At 47.1% G+C, this 21,320-nt stretch overlaps 1 protein-coding gene across 1 annotated transcript in view; it reads left to right on the forward strand.

The window, feature by feature from the left end:
• The window catches only part of plxnb2b (plexin b2b), a gene marked incomplete in the record, with an annotated part of 190,917 nt that overhangs the window by 122,236 nt on the left and 47,361 nt on the right, over window positions 1-21,320 (forward strand). The window contains 6 exon segments of the mRNA XM_031801151.1: window positions 11,897-13,035; window positions 15,626-15,652; window positions 15,654-15,815; window positions 16,080-16,205; window positions 18,462-18,562; window positions 18,904-19,030. Of these exon segments, the coding sequence (XP_031657011.1) occupies window positions 11,899-13,035; window positions 15,626-15,652; window positions 15,654-15,815; window positions 16,080-16,205; window positions 18,462-18,562; window positions 18,904-19,030 (1,680 nt within the window).

Genomic DNA, 21,320 nt, shown 5'->3' on the forward strand with positions numbered 1-21,320 from the left:
TCCCCTGTTATTGTAATGGTGAGAGATTAGCATGTCTTGCAGGTGTGATATAAAATACTAACCTCCCCTGTTATTGTAATGGTGAGAGATTAGCATGTCTTACAGGTGTGATATAAAATGCTAGCCTCCCCTGTTATTGTCATGGTGAGAGGTTAGCATGTCTTGGACGTATGATTATAAAATGCTAACTCTCCTGATATTGTAATGGTGAGAGGTTAGCATGTCTTGGAGGTATGATATAAAATGCTAACCTCCCCTGTTATTGTCATGGTGAGAGGTTAGCATGTCTTGCAGGTGTGATATAACATGCTAACCTCTCCTGATATTTTAATGGTGAGAGGTTAGCATGTCTTGGACATATGATATAAAATGCTAACCTCTCCTGATATTGTGATGGTGAGAGGTTAGCATGTCTTGGACATATGATATAAAATGCTAACCTCTCCTGTTATTGTAATGGTGAGAGGTTAGCATGTCTTGGAGGTGTGATATAAAATGCTAACCTCCCCTGTTATTGTAATGGTGAGAGATTAGCATGTCTTGCAGGTGTGATATAAAATACTAACCTCCCCTGTTATTGTAATGGTGAGAGATTAGCATGTCTTACAGGTGTGATATAAAATGCTAGCCTCCCCTGTTATTGTCATGGTGAGAGGTTAGCATGTCTTGGACGTATGATTATAAAATGCTAACTCTCCTGATATTGTAATGGTGAGAGGTTAGCATGTCTTGGAGGTATGATATAAAATGCTAACCTCCCCTGTTATTGTCATGGTGAGAGGTTAGCATGTCTTGCAGGTGTGATATAACATGCTAACCTCTCCTGATATTTTAATGGTGAGAGGTTAGCATGTCTTGGACATATGATATAAAATGCTAACCTCTCCTGATATTGTGATGGTGAGAGGTTAGCATGTCTTGGACATATGATATAAAATGCTAACCTCTCCTGTTATTGTAATGGTGAGAGGTTAGCATGTCTTGGAGGTATGATGTAAAATACTAACCTCCCCTGTTATTGTCATGGTCAGAGGTTAGCATGTCTTGGAGGTATGATATAAAATGCTAAACTCCCCTGTTATTGTCATGGTGAGAGGTTAGCATGTCTTGCAGGTGTGATATAAAATGCTAACCTCCCCTGTTATTGTCATGGTGAGAGTTAGCATGTCTTGCAGGTGTGATATAAAATGCTAACCTCCCCTGTTATTGTAATGGTGAGAGTTAGCATGTCTTGGACGTATGATATAAAATGCTAACCTCCCCTGTTATTGTCATGGTGAGAGATTAGCATGTCTTGCAGGTATGATATAAAATACTAACCTCCCCTGTTATTGTAATGGTGAGAGTTAGCATGTCTTGGACGTATGATATAAAATGCTAACCTCCCCTGTTATTGTCATGGTGAGAGATTAACATGTCTTGCAGGTATGATATAAAATACTAACCTCCCCTGTTATTGTAATGGTGAGAGTTAGCATGTATTGGACGCATGATATAAAATGCTAACCTCTCCTGATATTGTAATGGTGAGAGGTTAGCATGATTTGGACGTATGATTATAAAATGCTAACCTCTCCCGATATTGTAATGGTGAGAGGTTATAATGTCTTGGACATATGATATAAAATGCTAACCTCCCCTGTTATTAGCATGTCTTGGAGGTGTGATATTAAATGGTAATCTCCCCTGTTATTGCAATGGTGAGAGATTAGCATGTCTTGGAGGTGTGATATAAAATGCTAACCTCCCCTGTTATTGTAATGGTGAGAGATTAGCATGTCTTGCAGGTGTGATATAAAATACTAACCTCCCCTGTTATTGTAATGGTGAGAGATTAGCATGTCTTACAGGTGTGATATAAAATGCTAGCCTCCCCTGTTATTGTCATGGTGAGAGGTTAGCATGTCTTGGACGTATGATTATAAAATGCTAACTCTCCTGATATTGTAATGGTGAGAGGTTAGCATGTCTTGGAGGTATGATATAAAATGCTAACCTCCCCTGTTATTGTCATGGTGAGAGGTTAGCATGTCTTGCAGGTGTGATATAACATGCTAACCTCTCCTGATATTTTAATGGTGAGAGGTTAGCATGTCTTGGACATATGATATAAAATGCTAACCTCTCCTGATATTGTGATGGTGAGAGGTTAGCATGTCTTGGAGGTATGATATAAAATGCTAACCTCCCCTGTTATTGTCATGGTGAGAGGTTAGCATGTCTTGCAGGTGTGATATAACATGCTAACCTCTCCTGATATTTTAATGGTGAGAGGTTAGCATGTCTTGGACATATGATATAAAATGCTAACCTCTCCTGATATTGTGATGGTGAGAGGTTAGCATGTCTTGGACATATGATATAAAATGCTAACCTCTCCTGTTATTGTAATGGTGAGAGGTTAGCATGTCTTGGAGGTATGATGTAAAATACTAACCTCCCCTGTTATTGTCATGGTCAGAGGTTAGCATGTCTTGCAGGTGTGATATAAAATGCTAACCTCCCCTGTTATTGTCATGGTGAGAGTTAGCATGTCTTGCAGGTGTGATATAAAATGCTAACCTCCCCTGTTATTGTCATGGTGAGAGGTTAGCATGTCTTGCAGGTGTGATATAAAATGCTAACCTCCCCTGTTATTGTCATGGTGAGAGGTTAGCATGTCTTGCAGGTGTGATATAAAATGCTAACCTCCCCTGTTATTGTAATGGTGAGAGATTAACATGTCTTGCAGGTGTGATATAAAATGCTAACCTCCCCTGTTATTGCCATGGTGAGAGGTTAGCATGTCTTGCAGGTGTGATATAAAATGCTAACCTCCCCTGTTATTGTAATGGTGAGAGATTAGCATGTCTTGCAGGTGTGATATAAAATGCTAACCTCCCCTGTTATTGTCATGGTGAGAGGTTAGCATGTCTTGGGGTATTTGTATTTATTATGGATCACCAAGCAGAAGCAACTCTTCCTGGGGTCCGGCAAAATTAAGGCAATTATACAATTTTAAAAACATTACAATACATTCATAACATATTTCACAACACACTAAGCGTGTGCCCTTAGGCCCCTACTCCACTACCACGTATCTACAACACAAAATCCATGTGTACGTGTGTGTATAGTGCGTATGTTATCATGTGTGTGTATGCATGTGTCTGTGCCTATGTTCGTTTTGCTTCACAGTCCCCGCTGTCCCATAAGGTGATTTTTTTATCTGTTTTTAAATCAGATTTTACTGCTTGCATCAGTTACCTGATATGGAATAGAGTTCCATGTAGTCATGGCTCTATGTAGTACTATGTGCCTCCTATAGTCTGTTCTGGACATGGGGACTGTGAAGAGACCTCTAGTGACATGTCTTGTGGGGTGTGCATATGAGTGTCTGAGCTGTGTGCTAATCGTTTTAACAGACAGCTCAGTGCTTTCAATGTCAATACCACTCACAAATACAAGTAATGATGAAGTCAATCTCTCCTCCACTTTGAGCCAGGAGAGATTGAAATGCATATTATTAATGTTTGTTCTCTGTGTACATCCAAGGGCCACCCGTGCTGCCCTGTTCTGAGCCAAGTCCCTCTTTGTGGCACCTGAACACACAACTGAACAGTAGTCCAGGTGCTATTAAAACTAAGGCCTGTAGGACCTTCCTTGTTGATAGTGCTGTTAAGAAGGCAGAGCAGCGCTTTATTATGGACAGACTTTTCCCCATTTTAGCTTCTGTTGTATTCATATATTTTGACCATGACAGCTTACAATCCAGGGTTATTCCAGGCAGTTTACACATTTTTTATTACAAGATTTAACTGAGGTTTAGGGTTTAGTGAATGATTTGTCCCAAATACTGTGCTTTTAGTTTAAGAAATATTTAGAACTTGCCACCCATTCTGAAACTAACTGCGGCTCTTTGTTAAGTGTTGCAGTCATTTCGGTCATGTAGTAGCTGATGTGTATAGTGTTGAGTCATCCGCATACATAGACACACTGGCTTTACTTACTGGCATGTCTTTAGTAAAGATTGAAAAAAGTAAGGGGCCTAGACAGCAGCCCTGGGGAATTCCTGATTCTACCTGGATTAAATCAAATCAAATTAAAGTTTATTTGTCACGTGCGCCGAATACAACAGGTGTAGACCTTACAGTGAAATGCTTACTTACAGGCTCTAACCAGTGTGTGTGTGTGTGTAGGTAAGTAAAGAAATAAAACAACAGTAAAAATACATTTGAAAAAAGAGTAGCAAGGCTATATATATACAGACACCTGTTAGTCAGGCTTATTGAGGTAGTATGTACATGTAGGTATCGTTAAAGTGACTGTGCATATATGATGAACAGAGAGTAGCAGAAGCGTAAAAAAGAGGGCTTGGCGGGTGGTGGGACACAATGCAGATAGCCCGGTTAGCCAATGTGCGGGAGCACTGGTTGGTCGGGCCAATTTAGGTAGTATGTACATGAATGTATAGTTAAAGTGACTATGCAAATAAGATAAACAGAGAGTAGAAGCAGCGTAAAAGAGGGGTTGGGGTGGGGCACATAATGCAAATAGTCCGGGTAACCATTTGGTTACCTGTTCAGGAGTCTTATGTCTTGGGGGTAAAAACTGTTGAGAAGCCTTTTTGTACTAGACACTTGTCAGTTGGTCCGCGCATGCTTTGAGTACACGTCCTGGTAATCCACCTGGCCTGAATGTTGACCTGTTTAAAGGTCTTGCTCACATCGGCTACCGAGAGCATTATCACACAGTCATCCAGAACAGCTGGTGCTCTCGTGCATGCTTCAGTGTTGCTTGCCTCGAAGCGAGCATAAAAGGCATTTAGCTCGTCTGGTAGGCTCACGTCACTGGGCAGCTCGCATCTGGGTTTCCCTTTGTAGACCGTAATAGTTTTCAAGCCCTGCCACATCCAACGAGCGTCAGAGCCGGTGTAATAGGATTCAATCTTAATCCTGTATTGATGCTTTGCTTGTTTGCTGGTTCGTCTGAGTGCCTAGCGGGATTTCTTATAGGCGTCCGGATTAGTGTCCCGCTCCTTGAAAGTGGCAGCTCTAGCCTTTAGCTCAATGCAGATGTTGCCTATAATCCATGGCTTCTGTTTCGGATATGTATGAACAGTCACTGTGGGGACGACGTCATCGATGCACTTATTTATGAAGCCGATGACTGAGATGGTATACTCCTCAATGCCATTGGATGAATCCCGGAATATATTCCAGTCTGTGCTAGCAAAATAGTCCTGTAGCGTAGCATCCGTGTCATCTGACCACTTCCGTATTGTGCGAGTGGTACTTCCTGCTTTAGTTTTTGCTTGTAAGCGGGAATCAGGAGGATAGAATTATGGTCAGATTTGCCAAATGGAGGGCGAGGGACAGTTTTGAATGCGTCTCTGTGTGTGGAGTTCATTGCTGCATAGAGTTAGAGTCTGTGTAAAGTTATTTTTTCCTCTGGTTGCACATGTGACATGCTGGTAAAAATTTGGTAAAACTGATTTAAGTTTGCCTGCATTAAAGTCCCCGGCCACTAGGAGCGCCGCTTCTGGGTGAGCATTTTCTTGTTTGCTTATGGTCTTATAGAGTTGGTTGAGAGCGGTCTTAGTGTCAGCATCGGTCTGTGGTGGTAAATAGACGGCTACAAATAATATAGATGAGAACTCTCTTTGTAGATAGTGTGGTCTACAGCTTATCATAAGGTACTCTACCTTAGGCGAACAATACCTTGAGTCTTCTTTAATATTAGAAATCGCACACCAGCTGTCTTACCAGACGTAGTTCTCTGTTCTTCCGGTGCATTGAAAATCCCTCCAGCTCTATATTATCCGTGTAGTTGTTTAGCCACGACTCTGTGAAACACAAGATATTGCACTTCTTAAAATCCCGTTGGTAGGATAATCGTAATTATAGGTCATACATTTTATTTGCCAATGAAGTGCAATAGAATTGACAGTGGGAGTTGACTCGCTCGCCTACGGATTCTCAAAAAGCAGCCCGATCTGCGTGCTCTTTTCCTCTGGCTTTTCTTCACGCAAATGACTGGGATCTGGTGCCGGGAGAGCAGTATATCCTTCTCGTTGGATTCTCATGTTATTTATGTTAGTACAGGATGAGTTGAACACAGTGGACTTCCTACTACGGCACACCGCCTCAGTGCTAACAGCATACATCTGGTTCATAGGCACATGATTACTGCATAGAATAGCTGTTGAATCAGCAGAGGCATTCAGGGCAGTTAGAGGGACATAAATTAGACTGCTTACATTGTGTCTAACAACGCCCCTGGTATAATGTATATTTTCTAGAGCATTATGACGACTCAATGGTAGGGATTAACTGAGCTGGGCTTGGGTCATTGATAAGTGGTTGTCTCAACGCAGCCTTATAATTCTGTGAAAGGATCCAGGTACTCAAATGATTTGGGTGGATCCCATCCTCCTTATAAAACGTGTTTTGTTTCCAGAAGGAATCGAAATTGTCAACAAAAGTTACACCCATTGAGCTGCAATAATCACTTAACACAGGTTAGCCAGTTGTGAAGGGAAAGAATCCTGCTAAAGTGTTCAATGCCACGATTCAGAGAGGGCACAGGGCCAGATATGATGGGTCTTTTGTTAGTGTCTAGCAGAGATGCAATCAGCTTTTTGAAATCCAGTTTCAACTGTTCAGAGCTGCCCTTCATAACATCATTAAAACCCACATGGACTACGATAGAATCAATGTCCCAGTCCAGACGTAGTACATTCGGGAGCAGCTTCGTAATGCTTAGTAAAGCTCCGGGATAGGACATTGTTTTTTGCACCAGGAACAGTTTGATTTCTAACCATGGGGTATGATATGTGTGCCACATTTGTGCGTCTGCAACTTTCTCATTCGTCATTACACACGTTTAATTCAGGATGATCATACTTCATGGTGTGTGACATGATGAAGCCTGCCTCGTTGCCGATGCACTTGAATGGTGAATGGAAAGCCCGCTTCAATTACCAGTTGAGAAATAAAAATAGTAGCTATTTTTAATCGTGGCCATCGAAACCGTTAACACGCGATTGCATTTAGAATTGATGCGCCATGATTGGACTAATATATGCACGTTTCGCTCCAGCAGCAACGAACCAGCTGTTTGATGAACTATAGCAGCAGCTCTCGCTCCACAACGACTCTTATTTCAATCAATGAATAGGCTAAAAAGGCATTTTTGCAATGGGATTTTACTTCTCCCGGACAATTGGCCGGTGCCAATTTGATTTTAACGGCCAAAATATTACTGGCTAACGGAAGCCCTGACACACACGTACACACACACTAATGTGAGGATAATGTGTGTTTTAGTGTATTCTGGTCATGGTAGGTTTCAGGGGGATGGTACTTCGGCCAGGACAGCTGGGTCTCTGAGTGTTATAGACCAGGCTAGTTCCATCAATGGCTGCCTGCTCAATGCCCTGCCTGATCACGATGGCTAGACTGGTTGCCTGGGCCAGTGGCTCATTGCAGTCAGTCAAATTGAAATAAATTAACTGCCTACCCTGACGGCAGGGTAATTGTTCATATGGAAATTGGATTTACATTTTCACACAAGCTTCCCTAAGCACTTTTAAAACAATTTCACTCAGATGGGTAGGAGGGGACAGGCTCATGCATTTTTTCCTCTCCCTGACTGGAAGAAAGAACAAAGAGCTCTCGGCGGCGTGTAATGCACCTGACGGAGACATTTGTTTCCGCCGCCGCCGCTCCTTGTGCGCCGCTAAACCCACTTTGTCATTTTGCCTGTAACTCGCTTTAACACCCTCGCACTGAGACGCGCGGAGACAGACAGACACACAGGGCCAGATAGGCAATTGGGCGTTAACCCCTCTCTCACCCCCGGCCCCTAGGGTCGGGCCACTAATTTAATGGTGGTTCACTTTTATCAGCAACGTAACACTAAGAAAGGCTTTAATATAAAGACGTCACCGTCACTGTCAGGAACGGCATCTGCTGGACAGTGAAAGAGGGAGGATAGGAGCGCTAATATGAGAAATGCTGAATATGAATATGAATGTGGGCTGCCGCCTTATGGGGTGATATCCTATTATGTTTGCGATGGAGGGGGGGGGGGGGGTCTGTTATTTCTTTATTGATATCTCACTATCTGTTTAATGAGAGCTAGGTCTGAGAGCAGCACTCGTGCTGGGTTTGAAGATCGGTGTCCGTGACTCACTGTCTTGCGTCTCAAATGGCACCCTACTCCCTACAAAGTGCACTACTTTTGACCGGGACCCATAGGGCTCTAAATATGTAACAAGGTGCCCATTTGGGACGCATCAGACGTCTGTCTGTTCAGCATAGTGGAGATGTAATCAGCGGACACTCACTTCCTCCTGCAGGCGGCCTGGCCGGGGTGTTATCCTAGTGGCGGGGGGGGGGGGGTCCTCGTCTGTGCCAGAGAGGATGATGGTTAGGGTACTGTAGACCTCCGTTCTGCTGCGGACACCCAATGGCAGTCTGGAGAAAGGTATCCGGGCGGCAGGAAAGGATTCCTCTGTCAGCGTTTCAAGCTGTGTGTGTATGTGTTCATTCGAGTGTGTTCATGGCCTGCTCACACCTGCCATTTTTCAATTATATTTAATTTTCCTCTTCTGGGAGATGCTTTTCCTGTGCGGGCATGTCCTGACGTATTAGAGGAGGAAGGGTGGTGATGTGGAGAAGAGATGGTAGGCTGCCAGAAGCATGAGGGCTATCCAGTTAACAGGCAGCAGGACACACCCAGTCTTTGCCCTGCTTTTCAGGCCTGTACAAGTAGCTCCCCTAGAAAAATGTCCCTTTCTCTCTCCTTGCCCGTACACTAGTATTTCCAAACTTTGCAGACAAGCCTGTGAAGTTAAGGCAGCCGGTAGCGTTTACCATGAAGCCATGATGAGAGATTGGCACATCTAGTTAATAATTTTCTCTCCTCGAGGTACGTCGTCTCTCTTCTGCGCTGGGAGAGAGACGATCAGGGCCGAGGCTTTCTCGGGAGCGTCTCACTTTCCAGATGTGCCTGCTTCGTTAGCGCCTCGCTCGTTTCATTATTATTTATCCCCGGCCATTGGAGGCTTCATTAGCTGCAGGCTTACGCAGCACGCTGAGTGACCCACTAATTTCAGCAGCTTTTTATTTTCTTTAGAATGGCTCAGCCTATGTAGGAGAGACTTTCCCTGCCTTCATATCCCATACAGAGGCATAGAGAGAGAGAGAGAGAGAGAGAGAGAGAGAGAGAGAGGCTTCTTCAGAGTAGAGAAAAGCCGGGACAGCCCAGGGACAAAGGGGCCACCTCCACCTGTGTCATTACCACTGTGAGTCTGACTGTTCCTCTGAAGCTCTTTGAAGCCTCCTTAACTCTAGTGTTCTGGATTAAGCCCATGAAAAAAGGATGAAGAGTGATAGAGAGGAGAGGAGACATCCTAGGAGAGAACGAGCTCCTTTGAAAAAGAGTGCAAATTTGTTTAACAGCAGATTTTTTATATATATATATATATAGGGAGTGAGAGATTTGCATGAATAGGCGAAATAAATAGTCTTTGATGTAATGGAAGTAAGTCAAGCTGAGTTTCCTGTTACCCAAGTGAATGCTTCCTGACAATTCTACCAACTATTGTAGCCTCGTCTACATCCTAGTTTGGGAAAGCTGCTTCGAACAGTCTGTTTGATCATGCACTGTTCATAGGCAGTGGACCTAAGTCGGGATATGCTAGGCGAGAGAAAGCAGCCAGTGACATTTTGAAAATCCATATATTATTTCTTTGTGTGAAAGGTTTTGCAACAGGAAGTTGGATTGCTAGACTGACAGCGGATTATAGATGTGGAGTAAAGAATATGAATGGATGAGAAATCGAATGTCCTCTTTTCTATGAGTGATTATCACCGGCAGGGTCACGATCGGAATTGCAGTTTTAAAACCACATTTTAAGAAGTCATAGCTCTTATTCTAGACTAAACGAAGGCGGAATAACCCTAACAAAGTAACCGAACGTTTGATAAGTCTTGCTCGGTCTACACAATGAACACATCATGAAGGCATCTATAGTTGATTTCTTTATAGGAAAGCCCATCAACCACCCATTATGTTACATTGGCTTTTTGCCTTTAGTGAGGGGCCATTGGTATTGGTCCTAAGTAACCCTGTAAAAAGTGAATCATTTCATTGGAGAGTAGGCGCATGCTAGCCTAGTACATGAACACGTCCGTGAATCACTATGGCTGTGTTTACACAAGCAGCCCAATTCTCATCCTTCTTTGACTAATTGGTATTTTGACCAATCAGATCTGCTTTTTTGCCAATAGTTGGTTCAAAAGATCCAAATTGGGCTGCCTGTGTAAATGTAGCCTGTTTTGTCGGTGTTAAGAGACCAGGGAGACTTTCAGCCAAACACCACCCTGCTATCCTCTAAAGAAGACTAACCAAACACTCCTGGTGGGAGTGAGTGTGTTTATAACGCAGTTTCAATTGGAATGAAATTGTTTAAGGGTATGAATTAAAAAGAGCAGATAAGTTGACCTAGAGAAATGGGGCTCCGAAAGGAATGAGGTTGTGAAATGAAAAAAAAGCTAAATAAAATCAGGGAATAGGGGAGGATGGACACTTTCATGAAAATGGGGGTAGGAGCTTAAATTAACTGGGCCCTGAGGGCAAATGTCTAATCAGTCCTCTCCTCACTTAGTACTCTGAGGGAAGGCAGGTTAACATAATAAAACACTGATTCACAGCCAGGCACAGGCTGCCTTCCTTCTTCCCGGGAAGCTTCATCAGGGATTTTCAATTTGACGAGTGTGGCTATGGGCTTAACTGCCTAGGTGAAATGAGCAGAACCATATCTATCTCTGTGTGTGTGTGTGTGTGTGTGTGTGTGTGTGTGTGTGTGTGTGTGTGTGTGTGTGTGTGTGTGTGTGTGTGTGTGTGTGTGTGTGTGTGTGTGTGTGTGTGTGTGTGTGGGCGTATAGGTGTGTATTTGTGTGTGAGAACAATAGTCACAGAGGTGGGCCATTGCAGATTCACCCACCTGCAGCTCGACATTAACCACAGCGGTGGGCAATCAGCTGCGTGGGAGGTGGGTGTCTTTGCCACCTGCTGTTTGGAAGTGTGCGTCTGTTTTTGTGTATCAAATGGTGCCGTGTGATCATATCCCTCCATTTAACAAAGAAACCTGCTTCCTGCACATATTGCATTTCCTGTAAAAACAGCAGAGAAGAAACATGGTGGATTTCTGCCCTGCTCTGCCGACTGCCATTGTTTGATTTCAAACTACGGCTCTGCGATCTAGTTCTTGGCCATATTCTACTCAGCCCTGGGAGTTTCTCTGTAAAGTGTATCCGATCGACGTTTACGATCTCATTCATCCTGATACGAAGCATCCTTCATCAACGTGAGTAACTGGAACACGGACGGGCATCGTTGAGGGAGCATGCTTTTCAGATTGACCTGCTTCTAGATGTCCTTTGACGTGCATTACATTCAGGGGTTTCCCTCCCGACCCCAACCTCATGACTGAGGACCCTCTGGGCCGACCCATGTCATCATAACACCTGCTTGTTCGCTGTGCCACGATGCAGTCTTAAACTCACCGTTATGCTGCTCTCAAATGTGATGCCTTACGTCAGTGGATCCCAATTGCGATCCTCGAGTACCCCTAACTGTACCCGTTGTTACTGTGGCCCCGGACAAGCACACCTGATTCAACTTGTCAACTAACCATCAAGGAGTTGAATCTGGTTCGTCCGGGGCAACAACAACATCCTGTGGGAGGTACTGGAGGACCGGAGTTGGGAACCGCTGCTTTAGGTGATATGATGCCGTTACAGCATTTCAACCGACATTGTCTTCATCGGGTGTTTATCACCACTTACCCCCTCTCTCTCTCTCTCTCTCTCTCTCTCTCTCTCTCTCTCTCTCTTCTCTCATCCAGAGATGGCGAGCTGGGTCCAGGCCGCTCCTCTCCTCCCCCTGCTCCTCCTGTTCTGCCTGACTGCAGCCGGGGGCCCGCTGCAGGAGGAGGCGGTCCTGGACTTCTCCTCCAAAACGGCCATCAACAACGTGGTGCAGGACCCTCGGAGCGGCCGCGTCTACCTGGGCGCCATCAACACCATCTACCAGCTGGACGCAGTGCTGCGCGAGGAGGCCCGCGCCGAGACGGGCCCCAGGGAGGACGCCCGCACCTGCACCCCGCCCGTCTCGGCCTGCCAGGACACCAAGCCCAGCCCTAACGTCAACAAGCTGCTGCTGGTGCACCCGGCCAACGGCTCGCTCATTGTCTGTGGCTCTCGCTACCGGGGAATCTGTTCCCTCCTCAACCTGACCAACGTGGAGCAGCAGCTGTACTACAGCGACTCGAAGGGCGAGAGGACCTATGTGGCTAGTATCGAGGACGGGGTGGCCGTGGTGGGCGTCATGTCTACGTACGTTAAGGACGGCAACGCCTTCAATGTGTTCCTGGTGGGGAAGGGCTACGGCAGCCTGGACAGCTCCAAGCTCATCAGCACGCGCATCCTCCAGGACTACCGCGACTGGGTGGTGTTCGAGAGCATCGTCGAGGCGTCCACCGTGCAGGCCACGCCCTTCGTGCCCAAGTACCTGCACGACTTCCGCCACGCCTTCAAAGAGGAGGGCTTTGTCTACTTCCTGTTCTCCAGGACCATGGGAAGCACCGATAACAAGAACTTCACCTTCGTGTCTCGGCTGTGTGAGGACGACCCTCACTACTACTCTTACACAGAGCTGCAGCTCAACTGTGGCCCGGGGAACAGGTACAACAAGGTGCAGGCAGCCTATGTGGCGTCCCCAGGTAAAGAGCTGGCCCGGGGGATGACGGAGTCGGGCCAGTATGGTCAAGTACTCCCCTGGCACAAGGTGTTGTTCATGGTGGCCAGTCCCTACGATGACAGCGCTGACTCGGCCCTGTGCATGTACCCTCTAAAGGCCATCAACGAGAGGCTGGTGGACCTCATCAGCGCCTGCTACAGCGACTCGGGCAAGATCGCCGGCACCCCAGCCGTGGACATCCCCTACTCCTCCAAGACAGACGAGTTCTGCACCTCCCGCATCGATGTAAGTAGTGCAGCCTTTGTCATCCACTTCAAACGGCGCGTCAGAAGAGGAGAAAGAGAGTCAGTGATTTGAAACCATTTTTTTTCTCTCCCTTTAATCAATAATGCAAAGATATGACACGTTTGGGTTGGATTTCAGGCCTTTGTGTTCAGGGGTAGGGTGGTGGGGGGTGGGGCTGTATCACTCATCTCTTTCCCTTGATAGATGGCTTTAAAAAGCCAATGTGCAGTTGAAATAATAACAACGTGGACACCCCACCTCTGTTTTAGTAAAAAGCCTGGGGAAATGTAACCATTCTCAGATTCATACACAGAGCTGTGGATGTCAGGTCTGACCGGCCACCATGTAAAAACAAAAGAGAGATTTACATGTGCAATGTTTTCAAACACTGGAGTTAAACGAGCTCATATGTTGGGTTCCGATGGGGTACGACAGTTGAACTAAGCTCACGAGGCATTTATAAGTTATATTCTTCAAGAATCAATGGATACATCATTCATTTATAATTTATACGTCCCCAAAAATATGTGGCAACCGCAGATTGCCCCGCTAAGGGACCTAGTATATCTCCTATCTCTTCTTCTCCCCCCCCCCTGCAGATTGCCCCGCTAAGGGACCTAGTATATCTCCTATCCCCCCCCCCCCCCCTGCAGATTGCCCCGCTAAGGGACCTAGTATATCTCCTATCTCCCCCCCCCCCCTGCAGATTGCCCCGCTAAGGGACCTAGTATATCTCCTATCTCTTCTTCCCCCCCCCTGCAGATTGCCCCGCTAAGGGACCTAGTATATCTCCTATCTCTTCTTCTCCCCCCCCCCTGCAGATTGCCCCGCTAAGGGACCTAGTATATCTCCTATCTCTTCTTCCCCCCCCCCCCTGCAGATTGCTCCGCTAAGGGACCTAGTATATCTCCTATCTCTTCTCCCCCCCCTGCAGATTGCCCCGCTAAGAGACCTAGTATATCTCCTATCTCTTCTCCCCCCCCCTGCAGATTGCCCTGCTAAAGGACCTAGTATATCTCCTATCTCTTCTCCCCCCCCCCCTGCAGATTGCCCTGCTAAGGGACCTAGTATATCTCCTATCTCTTCTTCCCCCCCCCCCCCTGCAGATTGCCCCGCTAAGGGACCTAGTATATCTCCTATCTCTTCTCCCCCCCCCCCTGCAGATTGCCCCGCTAAGGGACCTAGTATATCTCCTATCTCTTCCCCCCCCCTGCAGATTGCCCCGCTAAGGGACCTAGTATATCTCCTATCTCTTCCCCCCCCTGCAGATTGCCCCGCTAAGGGACATAGTATATCTCCTATCTCTTCCCCCCCCCCCTGCAGATTGCCCCGCTAAGGGACCTAGTATATCTCCTATCTCTTCTCCCCCCCCCCCCCCCCCTGCAGATTGCCCCGCTAAGGGACCTAGTATATCTCCTATCTCTTCCTTCCCCCCCCCCTGCAGATTGCCCCGCTAAGGGACCTAGTATATCTCCTATCTCTTCTCCCCCCCCCCCCCCCCTGCAGATTGCCCCGCTAAGGGACCTAGTATATCTCCTATCTCTTCTTCCCCCCCCCCTGCAGATTGCCCCGCTAAGGGACCTAGTATATCTCCTATCTCTTCTTCCCCCCCCCCTGCAGATTGCCCCGCTAAGGGACCTAGTATATCTCCTATCTCTTCCCCCCCCCTGCAGATTGCCCCGCTAAGGGACCTAGTATATCTCCTATCTCTTCCCCCCCCTGCAGATTGCCCCGCTAAGGGACATAGTATATCTCCTATCTCTTCCCCCCCCCCCCTGCAGATTGCCCCGCTAAGGGACCTAGTATATCTCCTATCTCTTCTCCCCCCCCCCCCCCCCTGCAGATTGCCCCGCTAAGGGACCTAGTATATCTCCTATCTCTTCCTTCCCCCCCCCCTGCAGATTGCCCCGCTAAGGGACCTAGTATATCTCCTATCTCTTCTCCCCCCCCCCCCCTGCAGATTGCCCCGCTAAGGGACCTAGTATATCTCCTATCTCTTCTTCCCCCCCCCTGCAGATTGCCCCGCTAAGGGACCTAGTATATCTCCTATCTCTTCTTCCCCCCCCCCTGCAGATTGCCCCGCTAAGGGACCTAGTATATCTCCTATCTCTTCCCCCCCCCCTGCAGATTGCCCCGCTAAGGGACCTAGTATATCTCCTATCTCTCCCCCCCCCCCTGCAGATTGCCCCGCTAAGGGACCTAGTATATCTCCTATCTCTTCCTTCCCCCCCCCCTGCAGATTGCCCCGCTAAGGGACCTAGTATATCTCCTATCTCTTCTTCTCCCCCCCCCCTGCAGATTGCCCTGCTAAGGGACCTGGTATATCTCCTATCTCTCCCCCCCCCCCCCTGCAGATTGCCCTGCTAAGGGACCTAGTATATCTCCTATCTCTTCTCCCCCCCCCCCCTGCAGATTGCCCCGCTAAGGGACCTAGTATATCTCCTATCTCTTCCTTCCCCCCCCCTGCAGATTGCCCCGCTAAGGGATCTAGTATATCTCCTATCTCCCCCCCCCCCCCCCCCCCCCCCCGCAGATTGCCCCGCTAAGGGACCTAGTATATCTCTTATCTCTTCTCCCTCCCCCCCTGCAGAAAGACACGCTGAACAACTTTAAGTGTGGGGGCGGACTTCCTTCCAGCTCCACTGGCCAGTAAGCCAGAGTTTGCCCTGCAGGCAGAGGTGGTCATCACTAGGACGAGCATACTGACCGCTGTGGCCGTCGCCGTGGAGAACGACCACACTATCGCTTTCCTGGGGAACAGCCTGGGAGAGGTGTACAAGGTAAGGAGAGGATGCTACGGAACAGGACGTGTGGTGTGGAAGAGGGGCTTTCGGGGAGGTGTACAAGATGTGGTGCTGGGGGAGATGTAGGGGAACCATACAAGGTAAAGGGGCTACGGGCGGATGCTATGATAGAGGGAGTTGCTGGTGGACAGATTATTTTGTTGTTTGTGCTGTGCCCCATTGAATGAGCCCAGCGTGTGTTGAGAAGGGGCCTAGTGTGGGTTCATTGTTAACAGTTGTTTGTCTGTTTCTGCTTGGCAGGTACATCTGACCACCAACCCAGAGGTGTACAGCAGAGGACCAGGGGACACCACGGGGGAACGAGTCAACAAAAACCTCTTCTTCGACGCCGGCCACAGCCACCTGTATATCACCACCGAGAAAAAAGTACAGTCCTCCATTACCGTTCTGTACAGTCCTCCATTACCGTTCTGTACAGTCATCCATTACCGTTCTCTACAGTCATCCATTACCGTTCTGTACAGTCATCCATTACTGTTCTGTACAGTCCTCCATTACCGTTCTCTACAGTCCTCCATTACCATTCTCTACAGTCCTCCATTACCATTCTCTACAGTCCTCCATTACCGTTCTCTACAGTCCTCCATTACCATTCTCTACAGTCCTCCATTACCGTTCTCTACAGTCCTCCATTACCATTCTCTACAGTCCTCCATTACCATTCTCTACAGTCCACCTTTACCGTTCTGTACAGTCCTCCATTACCGTTCTCTACAGTCCTCCATTACCATTCTCTACAGTCCTCCATTACCGTTCTCTACAGTCATCCATTACCATTCTCTACAGTCCTCCATTACCGTTCTATACAGTCATCCATTACATTCTCTACAGTCCTCCATTACCATTCTCTACAGTCCTCCATTACCGTTCTATACAGTCCTCCATTACATTCTCTACAGTCCTCCATTACCGTTCTATACAGTCCTCCATTACCATTCTCTACAGTCATCCATTACCATTCTCTACAGTCATCCATTACCATTCTCTACAGTCATCCATTACCATTCTCTACAGTCATCCATTACCATTCTCTACAGTCCTCCATTACCGTTCTATACAGTCCTCCATTACCATTCTCTACAGTCATCCATTACCATTCTCTACAGTCCTCCATTACCGTTCTATACAGTCCTCCATTACCATTCTCTACAGTCATCCATTACCATTCTCTACAGTCATCCATTACCATTCTCTACAGTCCTCCATTACCGTTCTATACAGTCCTCCATTACATTCTCTACAGTCCTCCATTACCGTTCTATACAGTCCTCCATTACCATTATCTACAGTCCTCCATTACCGTTCTATACAGTCCTCCATTACATTCTCTACAGTCCTCCATTACCGTTCTATACAGTCCTCCATTACCATTCTCTACAGTCCTCCATTACCGTTCTATACAGTCCTCCATTACCATTCTCTACAGTCCTCCATTACCATTCTATACAGTCCTCCATTACATTCTCTACAGTCCTCCATTACCGTTCTATACAGTCCTCCGTTACTGTTCTCTACAGTCCTCCATTACCGTTCTATACAGTCCTCCGTTACTGTTCTCTACAGTCCTCCATTACCGTTCTATACAGTCCTCCATTACCATTCTCTACAGTCCTCCATTACCGTTATGTACAGTCCTCCATTACCATTCTCTACAGTCGTCCATTACCATTCTGTACAGTGCTCCATTACCATTCTCTACAGTCCTCCATTACCGTTCTGTACAGTCCTCCATTACCGTTCTCTACAGTCCTCCATTACCGTTCTATACAGTCCTCCATTACCGTTCTGTACAGTCCTCCATTACCGTTCTGTACTGTCCTCCATTACCGTCCGGAAACAGTCCTCCATTACCATTCTGTACAGTCCTCCATTACTGTTCTGTACAGTGCTCCATTACCATTCTGTACAGTCCTCCATTGCCATCTGGAAACAGTGCTCCATTACTATTCTGTACAGTCCTCCATTACCATTCTGTACAGTGCTCCATTACCGTTCTGTACAGTGCTCCATTACCGTTTTGTACAGTCCTCCATTGCCGTCTGGAAACAGTGCTCCATTACCGTTCTGTACAGTCCTCCATTACCGTTCTGTTCCGGGCTCCATTACCGTTCTGTACAGTCCTCCATTACCGTTCTCTACAGTCCTCCATTACCGTTCTGTACAGTCCTCCATTACCGTTCTGTTCAGTCCTCCATTACCGTTCTGTACAGTGCTCCATTACCGTTCTGTTCAGTCCTCCAGGAAGTTCTGTACAGTGCTCCATTACCGTTCTGTACAGTGTTCCATTACCGTTCTGTTCAGTCCTCCAGGAAGTTCTGTACAGTGCTCCATTACCGTTCTGTTCAGTCCTCCAGGAAGTTCTGTACCGACCTCCTGACAGTTCCACCGTTTGTCAGTGTTATTGTTATTGCTGTAGAGAGAAAGGGACAGCCCCTGTGTGTTTATCCCAGTTAGAGGCATTCATGCTGTTAGTGTTCGTGTTGTTGACAGTGTGATACTACAGATCTCCAAGGTGCCAGTTTTAAAGTGAATTTCAACGTCACAGACATTTCAGTGTCCCGACAGACCCCCAGTCCTGACATGTTTGCGTCTCTTGTTTGTGTCTGTGTACTACTGCTATAGATCACCAAGGTGCCAGTGCAGGCGTGCCATTTGAAAACAGACTGCCAGTCCTGTGTGTCCACACGAGACCCCTACTGTGGCTGGTGTGTTCTGGAGGGCAGGTAAGAAAAACGCAGGAAAGCCGCACACTCTGTGTGCTCCTAATCATGTCCTGCAGAGATCCAGATCAGCGTATTTCTCTCCCATGTCCCTCTAAACAGCCCTTGATAGGGCCAGCCTCCATCTGTGGAGTTGCTCTAGTGGTTTATGGTTGACAGTCCCGAGAGCAGTCAGTCTTTTCGTTAGGGTCATACACTGAATAAGTGACTCTGTCCATCGGTACGGTAGCTGATAACACTCAGACGAGAGGGGTCAGAGGTCACTGTGAGACAGGAAGTCACGTGTGACCAGCTGGACAAGCTGGACGGAGAGCAGTGGCTGATGGGCGTTGGCGTTTTTCCAGGTGTACCAGGAGGTCCTCCTGCCGGCGAGCGGAGGAGAAGAACGGCTGGCTGTGGAGCCCCAAGCAGCAGTGTGTGAAGATTGTGTCCTTCCACCCACCCAACCTCAGCTGCAGAAAGACCCAGCAGGTAGTGTACCGTGCTGGGCCTTGCTCTGGCAGGCCTGCCTAGATAAGTAATAAGAAATGTTTCCATTTTGAATCAGTGACCCTCTACTCTGAAACAATCTGCACTCTATTGATCCGGCTCGGAAAACTGAAAGTTGTTTATTAAAACGGAGAAATGTGCTGGAGCTCAAAGCACCTCCTCTGACTTTGCTCTCTACCCTCTCTGTTTCTCTACCCTCTCTCTGTTTCTCTCTACCCTCTCTCTGTTTCTCTCTACCCTCTCTGTTTCTCTACCCTCTCTCTGTTTCTCTCTACCCTCTCTGTTTCTCTACCTCTCTCTGTTTCTCTACCTCTCTCCTGTTTCTCTCTACCCTCTCTCTGTTTCTCTACCCTCTCTCTGTTTCCTCTCTACCCTCTCTCTGTTTCTCTCTACCCTCTCTGTTTCTCTACACTCTCTGTTTCTCTACCCTCTCTCTGTTTCTCTACCTTCTCTGTTTCTCTCTACCCTCTCTCTGTTTCTCTACCCTCCCTGTTTCTCTCTAACCCTCTCTCCTGTTTCTCTACCCTCTCTCTGTTTCTCTACCCTCTCTCTGTTTCTCTACCCCTCTCTGTTTCTCTCTACCCTCTCTGTTTCTCTACCCTCTCTCTGTTTCTCTACCCTCTCTCTGTTTCTCTCTACCCTCTCGGTTTCTCTCTACCCTCTCTCTGTTTCTCTCTACCCTCTCTGTTTCTCTCTACCCTCTCTGTTTCTCTCTACCCTCTCTCTGTTTCTCTACCCTCTCTCTGTTTCTCTCTACCCTCTCTCTGTTTCTCTCTACCCTCTCTGTTTCTCTATACCCTCTCTCTGTTTCTCTCTACCCTCTCTCTGTTTCTCTCTACCCTCTCTCTGTTTCTCTCTAACCCTCTCTCTGTTTCTCTCTACCCCTCTCTCTGTTTCTCTACCCTCTCTGTTTCTCTCTACCATCTCTCTGTTTCTCTCTACCCTCTCTGTTTCTCTCTACCCTCTCTCTGTTTCTCTCTACCCCTCTCTGTTTCTCTCTACCCTCTCTCTGTTTCTCTCTACCCTCTCTGTTTCTCTCTACCCTCTCTCTGTTTCTCTCTGCCCTCTCTCTATTTCTCTCTCATTCTCTCCTCTCTACCCTCTCTGTTTCTCTACCCTCTCTCTCTCTGTTTCTCTCTACCCTCTCTCTGTTTCTCTACCCTCTCTGTTTCTCTCTACCCTCTCTGTTTCTCTACCCTCTCTCTGTTTCTCTCTGCCCGCTCTCTATTTCTCTCTCATTCTCTCTCTCTACCCTCTCTGTTTCTCTACCCTCTCTCTGTTTCTCTACCCCCTCTGTTTCTCTACCCTCTCTCTGTTTCTCTACCCTCTCTCTGTTTCACTCTACCCCCTCTGTTTCTCTACCCTCTCTCTCTGTCTCTCTCTCTCTTTCTCTACCCTCTCTCTGTTTCTCTCATTCTCTCTCTCTACCCTCTCTCTTTCTCTCTCTCTCTCTCTCTCTCTCCTCTCTTCTTCTCTCTCTCTCTCTCCTCTCTCTCTCTCCTCTCTCTCTCTCTCTCTACCCTCTCTCTGTTTCTCTCTCCTCCTCTCTCTCTCTACTCTCTCTCTATATATATCTACCCTCTCTCTCTCTCTACCCTCTCTCTGTTTCTCTATCATTCTCTCTCTCTCTACCCTCTCTCTTTCTCTTTCTCTCTCTCTCTCTCTCTCTCTCTCTCTCTCTCTCTCTCTCTCTCTCTCTCTCTCTCTCTCTCTCTCTCTCTCTACACTCTCTCTTGTGCTCTCTCTCCATCTCTGTTTATCTCTCTCTCTCTCTCTACCCTCTCTCTCTCTCTCTCTACGCTCTCTCTGTTTCTCTCTCTCTACCCTCTCTCTCTCTCTCTCTCGTTCTCTCTCTCTCCTTTCTCTCTCTCTGTTTATCTATCTCTCTCTCTCCTTTCTCTCTCTCTGTTTATCTCTCTCTCTCTCCCCTCTCTCTTCCTTTCTCTCTCTCCTTTCTCTCTCTCCCCTCTCTTTCTCTCTCTGTTTCTCTCTCTCTTTCTCTGTTTTCATTCCTTGCTCTCTCTCTCTCTCTCTCTCTCTCTCTCCCTCTCGGTTTTCCTTCCTTTCTCTCTCTCTTCTCTCTCTCCTTTCTCTCTTTCTGTTTCTCTCCCTCTCGGTTTTCCTTCCTTTCTCTCTCTCCTGTATCTCTCTCTGTTTCTCTCTCTCTCGGTTTTCCTTCCTTTCTCTCTCTCCCCTCTCTTTCTCTCTCTGTTTCTCTCTCTCTTTCTCTGTTTTCATTCCTTGCTCTCTCTCTCTCTCTCTCTCTCTCTCT

This window comes from Oncorhynchus kisutch, linkage group LG22 (assembly GCF_002021735.2).
Source record: "Oncorhynchus kisutch isolate 150728-3 linkage group LG22, Okis_V2, whole genome shotgun sequence".
In the NCBI taxonomy this organism is placed as follows: Eukaryota; Metazoa; Chordata; class Actinopteri; order Salmoniformes; family Salmonidae; genus Oncorhynchus; species Oncorhynchus kisutch.